Source organism: Priceomyces carsonii, assembly GCF_900007245.1.
Source record: "Priceomyces carsonii strain CBS4050 genome assembly, scaffold: Debaryomyces_carsonii_scaffold_4, whole genome shotgun sequence".
Lineage (NCBI taxonomy): Eukaryota > Fungi > Ascomycota > Pichiomycetes > Serinales > Debaryomycetaceae > Priceomyces > Priceomyces carsonii.
Window position 1 is genome coordinate 1,245,265 of NW_026946677.1, and position 12,969 is coordinate 1,258,233.

General features: G+C 37.1%; 6 protein-coding genes across 6 annotated transcripts; 3 read left to right on the forward strand and 3 right to left on the reverse strand.

Annotated features, from left to right (window-relative positions):
• Nucleotides 1–28: 28 nt before the first annotated feature.
• On the reverse strand, nucleotides 29–1,969 carry PRCAT00004171001 (Zn(II)2Cys6 transcription factor; the record flags this gene model as incomplete). The annotated part of the gene is made up of 1 exon (XM_062954152.1): nucleotides 29–1,969. One exon carries the CDS (start codon nucleotides 1,967–1,969, stop codon nucleotides 29–31), a length of 1,941 nt encoding a protein of 646 aa, XP_062810883.1.
• A 177-nt stretch (nucleotides 1,970–2,146) lies between these two features.
• On the reverse strand, nucleotides 2,147–3,289 carry PRCAT00004172001 (uncharacterized protein; the record flags this gene model as incomplete). Its single annotated transcript, XM_062954153.1, has 1 exon — nucleotides 2,147–3,289. The coding sequence occupies one exon, from the start codon at nucleotides 3,287–3,289 to the stop codon at nucleotides 2,147–2,149; it is 1,143 nt and encodes a 380-aa protein (XP_062810884.1).
• A 583-nt stretch (nucleotides 3,290–3,872) lies between these two features.
• Nucleotides 3,873–5,558, reverse strand: PRCAT00004173001 (uncharacterized protein; the record flags this gene model as incomplete). Its single annotated transcript, XM_062954154.1, has 1 exon — nucleotides 3,873–5,558. The coding sequence occupies one exon, from the start codon at nucleotides 5,556–5,558 to the stop codon at nucleotides 3,873–3,875; it is 1,686 nt and encodes a 561-aa protein (XP_062810885.1).
• Nucleotides 5,559–6,677: 1,119 nt separating this feature from the next.
• On the forward strand, nucleotides 6,678–8,003 carry PRCAT00004174001 (aspartate aminotransferase family protein; the record flags this gene model as incomplete). Its single annotated transcript, XM_062954156.1, has 1 exon — nucleotides 6,678–8,003. The coding sequence occupies one exon, from the start codon at nucleotides 6,678–6,680 to the stop codon at nucleotides 8,001–8,003; it is 1,326 nt and encodes a 441-aa protein (XP_062810886.1).
• Nucleotides 8,004–9,193: 1,190 nt separating this feature from the next.
• On the forward strand, nucleotides 9,194–10,561 carry GDH3 (glutamate dehydrogenase (NADP(+)); the record flags this gene model as incomplete). Its single annotated transcript, XM_062954157.1, has 1 exon — nucleotides 9,194–10,561. The coding sequence occupies one exon, from the start codon at nucleotides 9,194–9,196 to the stop codon at nucleotides 10,559–10,561; it is 1,368 nt and encodes a 455-aa protein (XP_062810887.1).
• A 200-nt stretch (nucleotides 10,562–10,761) lies between these two features.
• Nucleotides 10,762–12,915, forward strand: PRCAT00004176001 (nucleotide diphosphatase/phosphodiesterase; the record flags this gene model as incomplete). Its single annotated transcript, XM_062954158.1, has 1 exon — nucleotides 10,762–12,915. The coding sequence occupies one exon, from the start codon at nucleotides 10,762–10,764 to the stop codon at nucleotides 12,913–12,915; it is 2,154 nt and encodes a 717-aa protein (XP_062810888.1).
• Between the last annotated feature and the right edge of the window lie 54 nt (nucleotides 12,916–12,969).

The window sequence follows — 12,969 nt, forward strand, 5'->3', positions numbered from 1 at the left end:
TTAAATTTATTTTCGATTCGCCGTTATGCTATACAAATGGCAAGAAGTCGGAATACTCAGATGTGCCCTTCCACTTGTTTTTGATTACATTAAATGAGCTTTCTAGAGATCTAGCACCCATTTTTATCATTCCTTTAAAGAATATTTCAATTTTCAACCGATCGATAACATCGATGCAACAAAGCCCACAAGTTAATAGGGGCCAATGTACCATTAATAATCTTCTGTCCAGACATAGGGTGCTACCAGGATTCTTTTCAAAATACTCATCCACTTTAAATTCTTCAGTTATGTAGATTGAACGAAAGAATAAACAGCAGTCAAGAATGTCTTTTACTAGACCTTGAACCAATTTATCGTCTATACTCAAGTTGAGAAAATTCTCTTCACATAGCATCTTGAGATAGAGTGCCTTAATATGTGCCTTATCCGAAACGTCAAACCAAGAAAATATGAAGTCATCAGCATAGCCATATGTGGAAACTGGCAAAAGCATACCCGTTGCATTATTTGGATGATAAGGATTATTTCTTTTTATTAATCCATCTCTGGAGGCCAAATAAGTTTCGCTAGCTTTCCCGACTTCACTAATTAACATAGCAAGATCATTGTGTGCTACCTTTCCTCTGTCATTTTTCTTAATTTTTATAGTAACTTGTGCAAACACAGAGAATAGATTGAGGGTTTCTGCTGAACATCCAAAAAATACGTTATATCCATTAGCCATTATTAAGCCTAAGTGCACACTTAACTCTCCATTTTCCGAATTACCACAAGCTTTAATTATCTTAGCAAATTCCTCCTGTAAGGTGATTGATCCACCAACAGGATTTACCCCAACTGCCAATAACTCAAAAGTTGCAAACCAAATAGTGGAGAGCAAAATCGCAGCACTTGTTTTCTTGTAAATATCGACATATTTAGCAAAGAGAACTTGAGCAGCTTTCAAATGAGATCTCCAATTGCCATTGACGAAAGCCACAGAATCTGTAACCAAGAGTAGTGTTGTCAATATTAATGGTTCAATGTATTCTGGTATATGAGACTTAACTTTAAATATTCGAGAAAAATCTTCACAACATAGTTTGAAGTAATACTTTTGGTAATACTTGTCCGTCGGATCGCCATGACAAAAGCTTTCATATCGTGCAGTCATTGAAATGATGGCGAATGCTAAGAAGGGAAATTTCAAAGCCCGGCCCAATAATATTGAGCTACAAACATTTTCGGACTCTGAGGAAAATGGCATTATCCATAACGAATATTTATCCTGGAATAGTCTCAAGTAATTCTTGTGATCAGCGATCTTATCGTGGGATGCAATGAGATGCTGTATTCTGGCATCATTTGCTTCAATAATTTCGGATTCGGGATGTCCAACATCAAAAAAAATATCTCTAGGGCTCAATGCTTCATTTAATAATTCAAGGTCATTGATAAAAGTCATGTTGTCACTTAATCCATGTGTCAACAATGATACTTCATCCAACAACAATTGGTCTACCTCGCTCAAAACGTCTGCCAGAAAGTTCTGAGCGGTCGACTTATACATTGAGTCAATGTCCTCCTGTGATTCAATCAATTTCTGTTTATTTTCATCAAAATTAAGCGTCATGTAAGGGTTCTTAGGACCGACCTTCATATCTTTCGCAATGGCCCTTGTATTATCAACGTTTACTTTGGAAATAGTCTGAGGCAAGATTCTAGCCCTCCTTTTATCTTTTTGGTTTGTTTTCTGTTCTGTACTATATGGTACAAACATTGCATCTTCGAGTACCACAGTTCTCAGTTTGCTGAACTTAACAGGATGAAGATACAAACACTGTTTCAGATATTTCACGCAATGAGTACACTTGGGCTTTATCTCGTCACACTTTAGTCTTCTCTTCTTGCATTCCAAGCACCCTAATCTTGAATAATGTCTCTTTTTTGGCTTTATAGAAGAGGATATTGACTCGCTCTCACTCATGTCGTAGGCATGGGAAATCTTCAAATTATCCCTATCTTAGAAATTTCGATATTGCAAAAATCCAAATTACGTAATTCCTTATCGCGCGATAATCTATTACAACATATAAACGGCCTATGAAAATTGATTGTTAGATTCTTATAAATAAGGCACCGCCAAGCATTGCGGAACAACAATTCAGAGGTCCTTGTAAGGAAGCTTGAAAACTTCTGGAGGAAACACCTCATTCTCAACTACTGATTCAAATTCAACCCAACTTTTCTTTAAGTATTCAGAAATGTCTTTGCAGAAGCTTACTACTTCAAGTTGCTCAAATCTTTTTCCTTCTTTCATTTTCTTGAGTAGCTCTAGTCTCTTATCTGCTAACTGAGCTTCGATTCTTTTGAACCGATAGTCAATCCATTGAGGGTAATATTCATTATATAATGATCTAGGAGAAACCGAAGGTCTAACTGTAGTCAAAACGGTGGTATCAGGTACATGGATTGATTCAGGAATATAAGCAACAATAGAGGAAATCCGTTCGTCATTTGATAAAGGTTTTGTTGCGATATGTTTTACTACTCTTCCTTGGAGAATTGTCACATACCCCTTTTTTGGCCCATTGATATAAATGACTTCTTCATTACCATTCTTTAGACCGGTCTTACCACCACTCATGTCATCATTGGTGGACAACATTAAGACAGCAGTGAAGGAGGTTGAATCGTAATGCCAATCGAATAATGCCTTTGAATCCTCACTTAACTCTTCTAGCTCTTCATTACTCTTCTCCGTCTCTATTTTCTTTCTGCTGTCAACGAGCGAGGTATTTAACGTTGCAATTTCATAGTCGAACATTGTCTTCAAATTTATATCGGCGAATTTGTTTATAATATCTTGAGTCCTAGGGTGTTTCCACGCAGCGAGCGTGAACGGAGCAGAATCTAAATATCCGCTTATTTGAAAGTCAGTAGCCGAAATGTACCTAGAGAAAGATGGACTTTTTGCATACTTTTCTATATTTTTTCTTTGAAAAGCTTCCCATTTCATAATGTCACAGGCTTCTTCACTAAAGATGGGAACCGGATCTGTGACGGCCAAATTCGAAATTGGGGTAACTTGTGTTTTAGATATTTTTAAGTCATCAAGAGTAAATTTTTTTACTTCATCAAAGTCCGAGTCTTTGTATATTATATGTTTCGCTGGATCAAATACAACATGTGGGTCAAAACCTTCTTTCAGTTCCAACTTTATTATCAAATCAGCGACTTCATTATCAATAACATCTACTGGAACGTTGAATTCAAGATTTCCATTAATAATGGACTCAGTTAACATTCTTAGGTAATTTAATTGAATTTCAAACTTGATACTTATCCTGCTGAGAGGTCGGGAGAGTTTCAAATATTTTCATCTCTGTTTCTATATATTTCTAATTTTTCGCACCTGTTATCGCATTTGGAATATTTGATTCTTATCTATTCACTCATATATTGCGAAAAAGGAAGTTTATTTCATTTTGCAGCTTCAATACTCAAATAAATTGCCAAGAGTGATTGACTCATTAAAAAGACATAGTAATAGCAAAATAAGGAAATGGAACAATGATGCAGAGTAAAATGTAAAATGGATACATTTTAAACACTTGAGTATCTAATTGACGTTTCAGTTATATGTCTTAGCTTAGTGTGCGCAAAAGCCAACGTTATCTCAGCGACATCTAACATATCATCTCTCGAAGTACTTATGAACACAATCTATCTTGAAAGGGCCATTCTACTTATTTTAGTGCAAAATAACTCTCCAATCACAAATATTAGAACCTAATTGACTAAAGCCTGTATACAATATCCTGTTTTCTTATTTAATCTTACTTAAAATTGAATCTAAATTAATATATTAAAGCAAAAAAGGAACTTCTTTAAAACATCCAATTAATAAATTTCTCAAAAGGATTGCCAGGAGTTGGTTTAATTTCTTCCCTCTCTTCTCTCTCAGCTTCCTCCAAACCTGTAGTAATGTCAATGTCTTCAACCTTTAGCAAAAATGAGGTTTTAAACCATATTTTATGTCCAGCATATAAAAGAAAAAATATGAGAAAGGTCACATATGATGCAAAGAAACTACTTGTGTCCCAATTGATAAAAACATCATATCCGTTCGTAAGTGTACAAATCACAACAAAAATGATTGCAAACCAGGTACCGTACGGTTGAAAGGGGGTACGTAAGGGAACTCTGTGCTCCAATTCTTGAACTTTAACAGCCTTTCGCCATCTGAGGTAAGCTATTCCATTACATATCCAGCCAAAAAAGCCACCTGTGGTAACAATACTTGATAACCATGAAAAAACCACCGCCGATGAATTTGAACAATTTAAGTAGGCCAATAGGCCCATTGCAGCTCCGGCAGCGACTCCATAATAAGGAACCCCAAACCTATTGACGTTCGCAAAAAACTTTGGAGCGTTTCCTTCTTTTGCCAATCCTACTAGAGTTCTAGAGCTAGCATAGAGCCAAGAATTACCAGATGAGATTGCTGAAGTAAGAATTACTGCATTCACAATGTGATTCAAAGCTTTAATACCAGCGTTTTGGATCCCGACAACAAAAGGGGAAGCTTCAGCTCCTGATTTTCCTTTCGCAATAGCACCAACCAAATTCTTATCATTATAGGCGACAGTAACAGTAATTACAACAATGCTACAAATGTAAAATACAATAAGTCTCCAGATAAATCTACTGGAGGCTTTTGCAATATTACTGCGCGGACGCTCCACCTCTCCGCTTGAAGTAATTATGAGTTCAGGTGCTAATATAAAAGCAAATGAAGATTTAATAACCGCTGTCCAAACATCAAGGAATCTACTTGTGTTTTTGTTAGAAGAAGCTAAGTGTAAGGCAAATGATCCAGGATTATTCCAATATCGAAATCCCAATCTATCATGTGTAGGAGCTCCACCAAAAAAGATTACAATACCACATATGATCAATCCAATAATACAAGAGAGTTTAAGAACACCACAAATAAATTCAGTTTCTCCATAATATTGCACAGCTGAAAAATTCACAGCAACCATAATTACCCAAAATATGGACATCCAAACCGCAATATTCACTCTATCACCACTTACCCAGTATTCGATGACCAAACCAGCTGCAGTGTTCTCTGTGGCGACTAAAATAGCAAGACTATACCAGTAAATCCATCCAGTAGCAAAGCCAAGGCTTCTATCGACATATCTAGTAATCCAGCCTGCTGGATGAACTCCTTTTAGTGGAATCCAGCAAACCATTTCAGATAAAAAATTCATGATAAAGTATACAACGATGCTTACTATCAAATAACTTACCAAAAGGGGAGCGGGACCACATAATACAAGAGGTGCTCCAGAACCAACAAATAAGCCTGTGCCAATTGAGCCACATAATGCAATAAATTGTAGGTGCCTTGAGCTCAATCCCCTCTTCACTTCTCCATGATGGTAATCAAGTATGGAGTTTACCTTTTCGAGGTCATTCGGTACAGGTATGGTAGTTGTCTCAACAGTCGACTTCTCTTTGGAAAAGGACATCTTATACTCTCCACTTTGATCTGTGTGTTCCATGTACCGCCTTCAATTTGTAGTTAATTTCTTCACTTAATCTTGTAATAATTTAAATACTCATACTATCTTTCTTTACATTTATAAGACAGTCAAAGAAAGATATGAGTGGGGCCCATTGTGCCTAAGATTAGACCTCTAAAGATTAGATAAGAGACCATGATTTAGAAATTTATTCAAGAGATATGAATTTTAAACTAGTATGAGATGATTCGCATCGATATATCGGGCAGGAGAAATCACATCGAATGTATTATTTTTCCATTTTCGTGTTACGCTTACTTTATCATCCAAAATAGGCAACAATATATGCACATTTTGGACTACCGAATTTCTCGATAAATGCTAACTTCGAAAAGTTCTCAAGATGGCTGCGAATACAACCTTATAAACGACTCCACCAAGGATGAATAAGAAAAAGACCTTCATATCAAGAGAGCAAAGTTAGTGATTTTTTTTCCATTGAACAGGCAACTTACTGAAATCAAAAATTTCATAAAGATCTATCAAAATTGCGATTGAAAAGAAGAATGAACTAGTGGAATGCTTAACCTCGCCCATGTCTTTATGGGCCTCTGTGTAGTTCTGTGAAATGTTTCTTACTCTACTCAGAGATGCCAATCGATTTTGTAAGAGTGCGGAGTTGTTGTTTCAGTAATCGGTACCGATTCAGGTCAACAATAAGACCTGGTTCCAGGAGCCTTTTAACTTGTCCGCGATTGATTCGAATGTTTTTCGGAGAATTGCAGAATTAAAATCGAAGATTGAAGGAATACGAAACGATATAAAATGATTACCCATTTAGCATAGATAAGGATATAACTAATCCGTAAAATGATGAAATGATACTCTACTAAATTGAGCTACTTTAAATCATATTGCAACTATGGACTGTGGCCAAAGTACATTAACTTTCCTCCAATAGAAATTCTGATTACCGAGAACGATAATAATTTGAGAAATAGTACTGAACTTGATATTTCCTGATAAGATAATGCGAATGTGGACCCTCAAATGACATCATATTTTTTCGGACTTAATTCACCGGAACATGAGAGATAAGTATTAGTGCAATATAAAAATTAACATCCCTTATATTTTATAGTCAATATCTTAATTGCAATGTCTACAACTGAGGACAAAAATATTAAAGTAGACGCAGAGGAGTTTTGGAGAAAAGCTGATGCTTCGCTTTTGAACTATGGAACTCCCTTTGTAAGAGAAATAATTGTCAAAGCGGAAGGAGCTTACATTTATACCAGCGAAGGTAGAAAGATACTTGATTTTACATCGGGCCAAATGTCATGTTTAATTGGACACGGAAATGAAGAGATCGCTGAGACAATTGAAAAATATGCTAGAAGATTAGATCATATATATTCAGGTATGATCTGCGAACCAGTTGTTGACCTTGCATATAAATTAACTTCACTTCTACCAAATGGGCTTGATAGGGCAATATTCTTAAGTACTGGAGCCGAAGCCAATGAATGTGCCATTAAATTAGCTAAGACTTTCACTGGAAAGTTTGAAGTTGTTGCATTGTCCTTATCATGGCATGGAATGACTGGCACTGCAAGCTCGTGTACTTATCAAGCTGGAAGGACTGGTCATGGCCCAACGACTCCTGGATCATTGGTTATACCTGCACCAAATGAATACAGATCAATTTTTCATTATCAGGATGGCTCGTATGATTGGAAGACCGAGTTGGAATACGGATGGTCGTTGGTTGATGCTTCGTCAGTTGGATCCTTAGCAGCTGTAATACTTGAGCCCGTTTTATCTTCTGGCGGTATGTTAGTTTTACCAGAAGGTTATTTAAAAGAAATGAAACATCACTGTGAAAAGAGAGGAATGTTGCTAATTGTTGATGAAGCGCAAACTGCTATTGGCAGATCAGGATCAATGTTTGCATTTGAAGAATCGGGTATAGTTCCAGATTTTTTATGCCTTAGTAAGACTATTGGTAATGGAATCCCCTTGTCTTCCGTGATCACATCTGACAAAATTGCTGAAGATACTTCTAAAAAGGGGTTTTTATTCTACACAACGCATGTCAATGATCCTATCCCAGCTGCAGTTGGCCTGAAAGTTTTGGATATAGTTATGAAGAATAAATATGTCAATAATGCAAGACATAGAGGAAATCAACTAAGAAAGGGCCTTAAGGAATTAAGCAAATTCTATAAAGCAATCGGAGATGTTAGGGGAATAGGTTTGATGGTAGGTCTTGAAATTGTCAAAGAAAATACCAAAGAAAGTGATAACGAGCTGGCTGCGAAATTAGCGGCAACTATGATGTCCTTAGGGTTATCTGCTAACTTATTATCTGTCAAATCCTTCGGTGGTATTTTTAGAATGGCACCTCCAATTTCGATTACAGAACAAGAAATTGAAATGGCTTTGAAAATAATTGCATCATCATTTGCTGTGATCTACGATTAAACATTTTTCTTTAATCGAAGTTGAGATTTTGTCGTTATTGTTCACGCAGTTCATCAATTTTGAGATATTAGCAAAGTAATCCGAATTGGCAACAATAGATGCCAGAACTTATAATTCAAAGCATTAGTTAACTGAACAATGGAAAGCAGTGTTCTAGGAATAATTCAAACTCATTTATCATTTCTCTTAATTTTTTTGCATCTTGTATTTTCAAAATTATTTATAACTCAACAATTTGCAGTGTTCTGTACCAGAATATATCCAATATTGAAATAGGCAGTGTTTGGAGCAAGACTAGCAAAACATACGTCGAGTATTATTTAGATGCTATGTAACTCATTGATATAAAACCGATCTGTATCTTAAATCGAAGGGAAAAAGTATAATGTTACTCGAGATCCCGATAGACATTGCATCTGGCAGACATAAAGGTACTTAAACTTAAGTGCCACTTTGACCAATATCTCTATATATCTACAACTGTCCCTCTATAACACAAGTACGATTCAAACTTTGGAGGGATTTTGAAAGGAAGTTGATTGAGAATAATTTCAAGAGCTATTCTTTATGTCTTTTCAGGTGATAGCCTAATGTGCCATTACCTTGAGTAGCTCTAATAACGTGACTCGCTACTCATGTAGCATTAACGCTCCTTTTGAGGTCTGGAGTTTTCAAACGTTGGCCGGTTTTGTGTTTGACTTGAATCCAATCTATCGTATACCTCACTAGTTTCTCCGAGGTTCGGTCTATGTTGTCAACAGCGGTTCTATTGCTGCCGTTAATTACCCAAAGCACGCGACACGGACCATCGCCTTGTGCAATCGTTGCCCTTCATAGGCTAAATAGGGCACCCCTGCAACGGTGGGATTTTATCTTTGAGTCATCTCATCGCTGTATGAATAGGCGAAAAATTTTTGCGAGGGCCGTTTTAGGGCCGTAAAAGGAGCCAAGCTGTAATTGGATAGAGATTGTGATTCAAGATCTCATTGGATCAATTACGCACTTCTATCGCATCAAAAAATTCGGACTGTTCCTTAAAGATTTCGAATCAGCCATCTGGGGTAGGACTAGTAGCGCAAATATCCGCAAAAGAGATATAATTGTGCGTGATTTCTCTCTTTCAAGATTTGAAAATTCTAAACTCTTTTATTTGATTCGATTCAATAGAATTTAGACACAGTAGATTAAACATGGTATTACCACACGAACCAGAATTTCATCAAGCACACAACGAGTTGTTATCAGCTTTGGAAGACTCCACCTTATTCAAGGAAGAACCAAAGTACAAGAAAATAATTCCTGTTGTATCTGTCCCAGAAAGAGCAATTCAGTTCAGAGTAGCATGGGAAAACGACAAAGGTGAACTTGAAGTTAATAATGGTTACAGAGTTCAATTTAACAGTGCTTTGGGACCTTACAAGGGTGGCTTGAGATTTCATCCTTCTGTGAATTTGTCCATCTTGAAATTTTTAGGATTTGAACAAATTTTCAAGAATGCCTTAACAGGGTTATCAATGGGTGGTGGTAAAGGTGGAAGCGACTTCAACCCAAAGGGTAGATCTGATGCAGAAATTAGAAGATTTTGTGTCGCTTTCATGAGACAATTAGCTAGATACATAGGCCAGGATACTGATGTCCCTGCCGGTGATATTGGTGTTGGTGGTAGAGAAGTTGGGTTCATGTTCGGTGCTTACAAGCAAATGCAAAATAACTGGTCTGGTATTTTGACTGGAAAGGGATTGACTTGGGGTGGATCATTAATTCGTCCTGAAGCCACTGGTTATGGAGTTGTCTATTATGTCGAGAAGATGATTGAAAAAGCTACCAATGGTAAGGAAACATTCAAGGGTAAGAGAGTTGCTATTTCAGGTTCTGGTAATGTTGCTCAATACGCTGCATTAAAGGTTATTGAATTGGGCGGAATTGTGGTTTCCTTGTCTGATTCCACCGGTGCCATCATTTCCAAGAACGGTATCACCGAGGAACAAATTCAAGCTATTGCCAAGGCTAAGTTGAACTTCAAGACTTTGGAACACATCGTCAAGGATTCCGCAAAGGCATTCTCCGGTGAGAATAGTGTTGAATACTTAGCTGGTGTCCGCCCATGGGCCAAGGTTGGTCAAGTTGATGTTGCATTACCATCAGCAACCCAGAATGAGGTTTCTGGTGAAGAAGCTAAAGCTTTAGTGGAAGCAGGATGCAAATACATTGCTGAAGGTTCTAATATGGGTTCCACCAAAGAAGCCATCGAAGTTTTCGAGGCTAGCAGACCAAATGGTATTTGGTATGCACCCGGTAAAGCTGCTAACTGTGGTGGTGTTGCCGTCTCTGGTTTAGAAATGGCCCAAAACTCCCAGAGAGTTACATGGACTGCTGAAGAAGTTGATTCTAAATTGAAAAATATTATGTACACATGTTTCGATAACTGTTACGAAACTGCACAAAAATATGCTGCTGAGAAGAATGCTAGTGGTTTACCATCCTTGTTAAAGGGTGCTAACATCGCTGGTTTCATAAAGGTTGCTGATGCTATGTTTGACCAAGGTGATGTCTTCTAAGCAACAATTGCCCTGTTTATATAACTAAATTCATTATTTTGCTTCTCTTGTATGACTGTTTTGAAATTACATAAATGCGTTTTTAGTATTATTGTAAAGAAAGTCCGATATATCTCCTCAATTATTGAGCACGAAAAACTTAAAAGTAAAACAAGTGATATATAACATATATGTGGTTTAATACGTGACGCCGTAAAAGAATGTCCATTAATTACAACAATGTACATAGGGCAGATATCCCTATAACTAATTTGGATGACTCCGAGGACGACTTGGATTTTAATTATCAGGAGGATCGTAGTTCAAGAAACAATACCACGTTTATAGATGACTTAGATTTTGAAATATCATCAAACGACGAGACATTGTTTACAAGATTAGGAAAGAAAGTGAGTTCATTTTTTAAGAAAAGCTCTACTGGTTACAAATACAACTCCTTGGACCACTCTATAAGCAGTGACAGCTTTGATTTAGAGCGAGAAAATGAACCACAATCACTAAGAAATTACGGGATACCGCGACTACAAAAGAGGCTACGGGTCATGGCAGGTCTTCTTGTTGCTCTAATACTGGTTATTATTGTGATATTAATTTGTTTTCCAAGTAATGTGCTATCAAATCATGCCGGTGGTCTCATTAATAAAACCACATTATCAAATTCAACCCACGATTTCCACCCGACAACTTTAGTTATATCCTTGGATGGGTTTCATCCTCACTATATTTCAGCAGAATTGACACCAACATTACACCAAATGATGGTACATGGCTATGGGGCTCCTTATATGATACCAAGCTTTCCATCTAGCACTTTTCCGAATCATTGGACTCTTGTAACTGGCTTATATCCTTCCGAACATGGAATTGTTGGAAACACTTTTTATGATCCAGAACTTAGAAAGCAGTTTATAAATACAAATCCTACGGTCGGAGGACTTGACCCTGATTTCTGGAGAGGCGGTGAACCTATATGGAAAACGGCCTACGATCAAAATATCACGTCCGCTGTACATATGTGGCCGGGGAGCGAAGTCCCTGGGATTGGAATCGGTGGTGGCCCATTAGAAGTAGATAAGTTCAATGGATCTGAAGTGTTATCATCAAAGGTAGATAGAGTGATGACTTGGCTTGATAGAGCCGATATAGATTTACGGCCAGAATTAATATTAACTTATGTTCCCACCATTGATGAATTTGGGCATAAATATGGTATTGGTGGTAAGAATATTTCAAATGCTTTGACGTATGTTGATGACTTCATTAACTTATTGAAGCTAGAACTCAGAAAGAGAAATTTGACTAATATTGTGAATATGATCATCGTAAGTGACCATGGAATGGCGCCCACTTCAAACGATCGACTCCTTTATTTGGACGATTTGATTGATTTGAATAAAATTGAGCATATTGACGGTTGGCCCTTATTTGGATTGCGTCCTAAAAAAGGATATCTCGAAGACGAAATACTTCAAGAAATGCAATCCAGGTTCGAAAAGATGGACGCAAAGATTAGGGAAAACTATGATATTTACAGAGTACAAGATATACCGAAGGAATGGGAATTTGGGGGATCGCAAAGTGACCATAAGTTTAACTATAGATTAGCACCCCTTTGGATTATTCCCAGAGTTGGTTATTCAATTACAACATACGAGCAAATGAAGGAGAATGGAAATGACTACAAACCGAAAGGTGTACATGGATACAACAATACAGAATTGCTAATGAGGGCATTATTCTTGGGTTCTGGTCCATATTTCGATAATATACTAAAGAAAGGTCTGAAGATTAAGCCGTTTCAAAACACGGAAGTCTATAATTTTATTTGTGACACATTGAGCATCACACCATCTCCGAATAATGGTACATTTGATAAAAAGAGACCTTTGATATCGACAAACAATTATCTTCCAAAATCATGGAGAGACGATTTAGGATACCCCAACTTACCTTTCGAGGTGGATCATATCGTAAAGGATTCCACTTATGATCAATTGTGGAGGAAAGAACCGCCACAGCCTAAACCAATGGCCATACCGACCAACGAAAATCCTTACCTGTCCATGATAGAAGTAGAATCAACATTAGTATCGATGCAAACCCAAAAACTTCCTAAACCGACAGATTTTGTTGAAGCGGAGCCCTCTCCGAGCTCTGGTGATGCTTCAGAAGAAGGAAAGTTAAAGGAAGGCAGCAAAGGAAAAGAGAAAATCAAAGGAGGCATCAATGGAATCATTGGCGACATATTTGATGATCTCAAAGATATTGGAGAAGATGTAGAAAAACTTGTCGATGATGCAACAGATAAAGTTGAAGAGTTCTTCGATGATAACAGTTCTCATCTTAAGTTATAGATGCATTCATATTCCTTTTTATATATAAAAATACGACGGGATATATAGATGCTT